General features: G+C 44.7%; 2 protein-coding genes and 1 non-coding gene across 3 annotated transcripts; 2 read left to right on the top strand and 1 right to left on the bottom strand.

The window, feature by feature from the left end:
• Positions 1 to 208: 208 nt before the first annotated feature.
• golga7 (golgin A7) lies at positions 209 to 2,715 on the bottom strand. The gene is made up of 5 exons (XM_076014195.1): positions 2,570 to 2,715; positions 1,718 to 1,840; positions 1,456 to 1,608; positions 1,151 to 1,252; positions 209 to 1,028 (listed from the first exon to the last, which is right to left on the bottom strand). Exons 1-5 carry the CDS (start codon positions 2,576 to 2,578, stop codon positions 981 to 983), a joined length of 435 nt encoding a protein of 144 aa, XP_075870310.1. The 5' UTR covers positions 2,579 to 2,715; the 3' UTR covers positions 209 to 980.
• A 2,615-nt stretch (positions 2,716 to 5,330) lies between these two features.
• On the top strand, positions 5,331 to 7,467 carry rplp0 (ribosomal protein, large, P0). Its single transcript, XM_076014194.1, has 7 exons — positions 5,331 to 5,489; positions 5,573 to 5,748; positions 5,999 to 6,086; positions 6,484 to 6,630; positions 6,717 to 6,902; positions 7,005 to 7,145; positions 7,249 to 7,467. Exons 1-7 carry the CDS (start codon positions 5,436 to 5,438, stop codon positions 7,402 to 7,404), a joined length of 948 nt encoding a protein of 315 aa, XP_075870309.1. The 5' UTR covers positions 5,331 to 5,435; the 3' UTR covers positions 7,405 to 7,467.
• Positions 6,269 to 6,399, top strand: LOC142880495 (small nucleolar RNA SNORA63). Its single transcript, XR_012925449.1, has one exon. It is a non-coding gene; the product is annotated as a small nucleolar RNA SNORA63 (small nucleolar RNA).
• Positions 7,468 to 8,795: the final 1,328 nt, after the last annotated feature.

The raw sequence follows: 8,795 nt of genomic DNA, 5'->3' as shown, positions 1-8,795 counted from the left end.
CACACTAAGTTAATTAAATTTATATTTCCTTTGTTCATAGTCTTTGACCATACCTCTTTTTCTTTCCAACAGCCTCAAATTTGAACATTGCTACCAGAGTGTTTCTATTCTCTTTGACATCTTCAAGTTTTAATGTCAAGGAAAGAAAAGACTTACAAGTCAATATGTGAGACCATCAGGATAATTTGCCACAAAATGATAGACACGGTCAAGACTGATAGTTGGATTTAATGCAAATGGCACAATTTATAGAGACGATCATGATCAACTTGGACATACTTTACTTTGCATCACTGTAAGTATCAAAAAAGGACATATACAAACATGAGTACAGGCAGACAGTATAATACTTATAAATTACGGAGAAAGGGACCAGGTCAGGCCTGTATACATCCAGTCCTATGAAGCAGTTGGCTGCATCTATAGTGGCAGAAAGAGTGGAGTGTGGTGGCATTTCAGCCTTTTTGGGAGCAGTGCGAAGAATACAGTTCTGTTAGGAAGACGACTTGTGGCCCACTACTATTTATTAGCAGCTGCCAATGAGCCAAACCGACTGTAGCACAGCCCTAACATTAAATCCAGAACAACGATTCTGCTGTGTGTTCACCACCAATGATGGAACGACACTCTTTACCAGGCCTCGTTTCATCATTTTCTTTTTTAAAACAAGCTTTGTCGTTTAAGCTACAACACACCTCTTTACAGACATAAATAGAAAGCACAGGTGTTCTTGTAGAAAAAGCAAACGTAAAAGTGACTAAAAAGTGGGAAATTCAGCACATAATGGAAGTTTTTAAGTTAATAAAAGGTTATAAAGGTTAAAATTAATTTACAAAAAAAAAACTTCGACCCAATCTACCTCTCCACGCCGTCTGTGGGGTAACGCTTTCCCCAGGGGGGGGGGGGGGAAGAAGACAAAAAGAGCTTCCACGATGTTCTCTCTTCAAAAATTCCTACCAGAAGGTGTCAGTCGCATCGCTTTATCTCCCAGAGCCAATACTTCTATCTTCAAAAACTGTGATTTCAACCTACAGGACAGAGAGTTAAGGAACATACAAAATTCTTGCCAGCTATTGTAAAAGCTGTTGCATCAGCACCAACAGTGTAAATTAGTTTGCAATAAAGGGGACACTGAGATGAGGGAGGATACGACTCTGAGGCCTCTTTCAATGGGGTCAGTCAACAGCAGACCCCTGGGAGCAAAGATTTTCTCATTCTGGTCCTTGATGTATCTCGCAATCTTCTTTAAAACCTGAACACAGACAGAAACCAACAGTGCAGGTGGAAGATATACACATCTTTTCATAACTTGGAAATACAAAAAGCGAATAGTAGAGATTGCACACTAAAGACTTCTTGATTATAAAACCGAGCAGGACTCATTGCCAGGTTACTCACAGGGCTTTATTTTCAAAGATAACAAGCTGAGCAGTATAACACTGAAGTAGACTTTACCTTTTCATAGTGCGTCTCCATACAAAGAAAGACTGTGTAAGCAGTCAAACAAGCCAAGCAACCCTCCAAATAGGACTTTCCCCCAAGTTTCTCTGCCTCTGCATAGAGGTTGTTGAGGGTCTGGATGGTTTCTTCAAACTGCTGCTTATCGAGCTAAAAACACACAAAGGTTTCAAATTATTTTTTCATGATTAAAATGTTAAATCTTTTGCTGCTCTTGCATTTCTGACATCAAGTCAGCTCCTATGATGTCTCTACATACCCGTGACTCAAGTTCGGAGGGGAACTTGGTCTGGAACTTGCAGATTGTTCCTGAGCTGTAGTCTCTCTGAATGAACACCTTTGAGGAGATGACAGGATGCTGGAGATCCTGCAAGCTGTGGGTCTGGAAACAAAAGTTACACAGTTAGGCTCACATTTAAGAGTTTTAAATTGTGTCCCGTGTTTCCATTTTAGAATGGAACACGTCTTTAAGTGTTCTGAATATTCTAGCAGAAACAATGCTTGACATTTACACGGAAACAAAATACGTACAACAAACCTTACAAACTCGGGAGGGGCGGGGACTATTTGATACGAAAGCAGTACTTTTACGTTTGTCACTGCGTTGTCACCTTTTCTCAATACATCTGTTTCAGATGTATTTTAATACTCGCATTTACGCTTCCTGGGGGGAATAATCTGATTGGCAAGTGGCGTATAAAATGTATTATTATTATTATTATTATTTAATTTTAGATAGAAGCTACGTCTGCCATAGTGGCCAGCTAACAGTTTATTTTAAACTCGTATTTTGAGGGTCAAGCCAGCACAATGGGATTCAACCACTCACGATAGAAACTAATACTGATTACTATCAGCAAAGATGATGACTGAAACACTAATAAAATACAATCACAGAACGCTTTGGCTTCCGCGTCCCAGGGTAACGCTAGCTAACACGTTAGCAATGTTTGCCAACCTCTCAACGTCACCGAACAAGCTTCTTTAAAATGTCACGATTGTGGAGGTCGAAACAAAAACACCCCCAGGTACGATGTAAACATTAATTACTAGAGCTCAACATCTAAAAGGCCTGAAACACCTGAAATAAAGTAAGGAAAGAAATTCCTACCTCAGCCATAGTGGACGTTTCCCCTGAGGCAACAACACAGAAACATTCCACTTCCTCCAGCGGAGTTTCAACTTCCGGACTGAGGTTTTCACTTTAAAAGTGTAAAACACTGAACAACGGTTGAGCAGAAATAAAAACTAAGGGCCCCTTCACACGAAGAAGGCTTTCTCTGAACATGAAAAAATGTGTGCAAAGTGAAAATAAACACAACGGAAGCGATTTGCAAGCATCCTGTTTTACTTATTATTTTTTTCTCTTGTGGGTGGCTGACAGGGAAATCAAGCCAGATATACCTGAAAGACCAAAATGTCAGTGAACTTTAACTGGTGTAACTCCCAGTCAAACTTAACGTGCAGCTTTGAGGCTTTGTGTTCTACAGTCACTTGAAGCAGATGTTCAACTTTGTCGTCTATCCACACCGTCGCCTCATGTTCGCTGCTCGCCATCTTCATGGTGCTGTTACCGAGCTGCTACTTCTGTAAATATGCCGTCCTCCAGGTTTTCTTCTTCTTTTTCCACCACCTTCAGGGAGTAAACTCACAGGGCCACACGAGGCCTGACATAAGTACTGCGGCTTTTCCAGCTGTAAATGCAAATATTTTTGAAGATTGCTTCACGTAAGCATTTTTCTTTATCGAGAGTTCTTGCTTTAAAAAAAATAAATACATTTTGTCTTAGTATAAAGAGGGCCTTAATAGACCCAAGACACACACGGACATGACATCATCCCCCTCTGATGTGGGGAGAATATCACCTTCAGTCTGTAGTTAGTGAGAACTCGGAGCTTTTCGGCAATCTCAGGGAAATGTGGGCGGCTGTCTCGAACCTCCAAAGTTTCTAGATCCTGCAGGCGGACAAGTTCGAGGAAGTATTTCTCTAGTACATACTCGTGGCCAAGTTTGAGAGTTCTGAGCTTAGGAAACAGTTGTGGGATCTGAGCGGTGCGAGATCCCAGATGAGAAGGCCATAGGTCTATGTAAAGGTGCAGGAGGTTAGGCACCTGCAGAGCCACAGCTGCCATGTCCTCTGGGGATAAAACTGGAACACACAGCGTCAGACTGGTCACTGTGGCCGGGATAGAGCCGACATAGGTCTTCACCTCCGGGCCCTTGACAATTGTCAGGGTGGAGAGGTGACGCAGATCACTCAGCCATCGTTCCATGCAGCACCCTGACAGGTGCTGTAATTCCTGCGACCTGCGGGGGAACTCTCTGTAAAACACAGCAAGAGTCTTCAGGTCAGGCATCATCTTCATTGCATCCACTGGAAACAAATGATCCACTCCATCAATAAGTTCAAAAGTTGACAGTGAGGCCCCAGCTGGTTCCTGTGGCCCTGGCATCGGACCGGGAGGCGCAAAGTCTGACTTGTGAACCGACAGGGAGAGATGCTTGAGCTTGGGATGCTGGGCGCGGAGGCAGTTCACCGTTTGGAACAGCTTCGTGTAGGTTTCTGTCTCGTGGAGAACCAGGGATACGAGATTTGTGAAGTGCGAGATATCAGAAATAAAGTTTTTCTTGTGCGACATCTTTACGTCGCACAAGCTGAGGTGAGTCAACAGTTCCGGTCGACACACGGCGGAAGCGTCGAGGAGATGTGAGATGCAGCTGCTCCTGATGGCCAGACGCCTCAGGTTGAGGAACCCCTGCAGGCAGCTGGACGTCACCGCGGGGCAAAGCTCCATCACCAAGGTCGACACCTCGGGGAGGGACGACGCGAGCAGCTGCAATTCCTTGTCTTTGCTGCTTCTTCTCACCAACACACTGGCCATTCTCCTGCGGCGGAGAGTGGCCCAGAACTGGCTGTTGTAAGGGGCTTTAGCGTCCAGCACCACCGACCAGCCCGACCACAGGGAACAGTGATCAACCAGCTTCTTGAAGTGCTTGCATGAGGCGCGCACGCTCGACCTGTCCGCCGTTGACAGGTAGCCAAAGACCTTCGTCCAAACCTCCGAGGGAAGCCCGATATTTGACTGCGTCATGGTGTCGCGAACGGACGCAAGCTGGCGCTACCGATAGCGATGTGTTCATGTGAAAAGTTACAGTACGTGACACGTTTGCGGTAAGTTATTGCCTCTCGAAAGTAAGACCGATTGAGTTTCCGGTGTCAGATGCGTTGGGCTTCTCATTGGCTATGAAGTGGTTCTTCTTCTTCTTTGTTTAAAGGCGGGTGGCAACATACTTGTTGTGCGCATTACTGCCATCTACTTTGCTGGAGTGTGGCAAAAAATAACTACCTCCTTTCCTCCTTTTTCAGCTGTTTTCTGTTTATTTTATTTATTTATTTTTACATTTTCAAATGGCACGTTGCACTGTTTCCCTGTCATCCCCACCTTCACACATCCCAGATGGATGTTTCCCCAACATTTGTAACGTTTTTTTTAATCAAGTAGTTTTATCAAGATAAAATTGGCATATGAAATATCCAATGGCGGTGCAGGTCCCGCCCCTGGCGCGCAGCCATTAGTCCTTCCCTCCATATATAAAACGTCACCGCTCTTCGTCTTCCTCTTTCTTTCACGCGACCCTCTTGAGTAAGGTGAGCACGGGTCCCGTGGCCAACGCAAGCAAAATTGTCTTAATACCACTGTCCGTATGTTGCCCAGTACGGTTAAAGTGGCCTTTGTGTGTTTGAATAACGCCGGTGGAACCTTTGAAATGTTCGTGTCGTTCATAAATGCGGGTTTTCTGCAAGTGAGGCCTGTTGTGAAATGGCTAACGTTAGCTTAGCTCATTAGCTTCCGCCCGCGTGTTGTGCCCGCACTTTTTCACAAACAAAATGTTAATTTCCGCCTCTGTTCTCCCCGTTCAGGTACAACCTTGTCTTTAAACCGGCTTTTTAAGCGATCCTTGGAAGCACTGCAAAGATGCCCAGGGAAGACAGGGCCACGTGGAAGTCCAACTACTTTCTGAAAATCATCGTAAGTAGGACTTCAAGCTTGAAGCTGGTCGACCAATCTTTAAATTACGCCGCGTTTTAATGGAGCGCTTTGTGGTTTTGTAGCAACTTCTGGATGATTACCCAAAATGCTTCATCGTGGGCGCAGACAACGTGGGCTCCAAGCAGATGCAGACCATCCGTCTGTCTCTGCGGGAGAAGGCCGTGGTGCTCATGGGTAAAAACACCATGATGCGCAAAGCCATCCGTGGCCACCTGGAGAACAACCCTGCCTTGGAAAAGTGAGTTTTCCTTATTGTACCTTTTATTTAGCAGATTATGCCTAATAGCAGGATAAGTTACAGTGCAGCTTGCATAGTGCTGTGTTGTCGTTCCCCCTGCACACATTAACCTGTTTCCAGCTATCCCTGTTTGTCTACACATCGGACTACCAGGGACGCATGGTCTCAGACAAGCGCTATAATAAGGCTGATATGTGACTTGCTAGCTGTTGGCTATTGCAATATCTAAATGCCTCTCATTAATTAACAGGCTTTTGCCCCACATTAAAGGAAACGTGGGCTTTGTTTTCACCAAGGAGGATCTGGTTGAGGTCCGGGACATGCTGCTGGAAAACAAGGTAAAGAGAAACCTGACCTGGGACTGCCTGGCATATAGGTAATAGTTGACCCCTGACCTTGGATATCAATCAAATAAGTACCAATGTTTCAACGCTACATATCTGAAAATCCAAGATTTATCTGTTTCTATATTGACTAAATTGTAGATATTTGTACCTGAGGGTGCTATTGGTATCCTGAAGTGCAGGTTAAGTTACAATTCAGCCAGTGAAGTGCTGTGTTGTCGTTCCCCCTGCAGAAAATAACTTGTTTCCTCGCTATACCTGTCATGTCAGCATCCACTGACAGTCAGGCACGCATGGTTTCAGACAGATTGTCATGCTCAGTAGCTCTGTTCAAGTTGCAATATTTGCAAACTGTGATGTTCCTAAGAATTTTCTTGATCTCTAACCTTAGGTGCCTGCAGCTGCCCGTGCTGGTGCCATCGCTCCTTGCGATGTGACTGTTCCTGCCCAGAACACTGGTCTGGGCCCTGAGAAGACCTCTTTCTTCCAGGCTCTGGGTATCACAACCAAGATCTCCAGAGGAACCATTGAAATCTTGGTAAGGTCTTGTTTTAGAAAAGAGAGGTTTGAGCTCAAGTCATCGGATATTCCTGCCTTTGACTAACTAAAAACCTATTTCTCTAGAGTGACGTCAGTCTTATCAAGACTGGTGACAAGGTTGGTGCCAGCGAGGCCACGCTCCTCAACATGTTGAACATCTCGCCCTTCTCCTATGGTCTCCTCATCCAACAAGTGTATGACAATGGCAGTGTTTACAGCCCTGAGGTGCTTGACATCACAGAGGCTTCACTGCATACCAGGTTCCTGGAGGTGAGCTCAGCAGCTGTCGCAATGACGGATTCAGATAAAAGTTGCCTTATTCATCTTTTCTATCGTGTACCATTGGCCTAATTTGGTATGTTTTAATCTCAGGGTGTGAGGAACATTGCTAGTGTGTGCCTGGAAATTGGCTACCCCACTCTGGCATCTGTCCCCCACTCCATCATCAACGGCTACAAGAAGGTCCTGGCTGTTGCTGTGGAGACGGATTACTCCTTCCCTCTGGCAGAAAAGGTACAGACATCAAAACAGAAATGCAAAGTTTTTGTACACGAGCCACTAACTAGTTTGTCTTTGTAAATACAATGCTAAAATGAATTTGCTGTTATCTCAACAGGTCAAAGCCTTCCTGGCGGACCCATCTGCGTTTGCTGCCGTCGCAGCTCCTGCTGCAGCTGCTGCGACTGCTGCAGCAGCCCCAGCTGCCAAGGAGGAGGCCAAGGAAGAATCTGAGGAATCCGATGATGACATGGGCTTCGGTCTGTTTGACTAAACCACAGCAAACGGATCATGAATCACTGAAGATCTTGATTCAATAAAAATTTGAAAAATTCAACTACCTTGTTTGTTTTTTTAAAAATGATTAATTGCATTACTGACAAAACATTTTAGACTTAATTGGACAATGTATGACATGCATTGTGTAGAACTGACTCTTGGTTTTCTGTTAATCAAGTTCCATAGCCACACTAATCCTAGTTTATTGGGTGACATTTTCTTTCTTCCCCTAATTATATATATTTTGGCCCATTTTCAGAAAACAGCCTTTGTTTTAAGCAATGTCAAAAAACCCAATTATGGTGGGTGGCGAGGGGTTGAATCAAACCCAAGTTTGTTAGTTAATGCTTGATCACCTGTTTGCACTTCACTGCTAATCCCTAATTGATCCAAAAGTCAGAATAAAACCTCAATGGAGAAGGTTTAAAATCATGACATGTTAATTACTTGTCATGGGTTTAAACTTTGGTTTAACAAATTACTTTTAAATTCAGTCTTAACTGAACCTTGCCAATCAAAACTAGAAATACCCACAAAAACTCCCCTAACCCAAGGCACTGTTTTTCAGGGACGCAGTCCCAGATTGGCTTGAAACACGGGGTAGACTGTCCCATGCAAAATCTCAACATGTCCAAAAATTGGGGGGTTGGGGAAGCGCCATACTATGTTAGCTTTTTTTTGGGGGGGGGGGGGTTGTTCAGGGCCCAGATTTTTCCTTTGGCAGAAATAACTGTCCCAAGATAAATGATACAAATAGTGTTGCTTAAATGCCTCTGTAGATCCAAGTGAAGTGCTTAGTTCAGTAGTCTAAACAAGGCTAACGGGCTACAGTGGAAGAAAATTGGCATTTAAGTCCCAGCCAGTGCCAGTACAGCTCCACTTAAACTTTACCAATAACTTTTTCTTTTTCAACTGTGTGTACTTGGTGAATGATAACAGCATGACGTTTCTGTCATTACCTATCATTGAACAAGTTCAAAATCTCAACTCAAGAGGGGCCAGCTGAGGTGGCTCGGGCATCTGTTCCGGATGCCTCCTGGACGCCTCCCTGGGCAGGTGTTCTGGGCATGTCCCACCGGGAGGAGGCCTTGGGGAAGACCCAGGACACGCTATGTCTCCCGGCTGGCCTGGGAACGCCTTGGGGTCCCGCCGGAGGAGGTGACTGGGGCCAGGGAGGTCTGGGCATCTCTGCTTAGGCTGCTGCCCCTGCGACCCGACTCCGGACAATGCGGCGGAAGAAGAAGAAGAAGTTTTGTTTTTCATAGGTCCAAACCAACAGGGGCGACATTTAACCTTTGGAGCTAAAGAATCCCAGCCGTTGATGAAAAGTTTTTTTTTTTTTTTGGGTGCCGAAAAAATTAAGTCAATCAAACCATCAGTGGTCTA

Source organism: Nelusetta ayraudi, unplaced genomic scaffold (assembly GCF_046127955.1).
Source record: "Nelusetta ayraudi isolate G7.1 ecotype Tasmania unplaced genomic scaffold, CSIRO-AGI_Nayr_v1 ptg000168l, whole genome shotgun sequence".
Taxonomy (NCBI): Eukaryota; Metazoa; Chordata; class Actinopteri; order Tetraodontiformes; family Monacanthidae; genus Nelusetta; species Nelusetta ayraudi.
The sequence above is the reverse complement of the archived record's forward strand: the minus strand, read 5'-3'. Positions and strand labels throughout refer to the sequence as shown.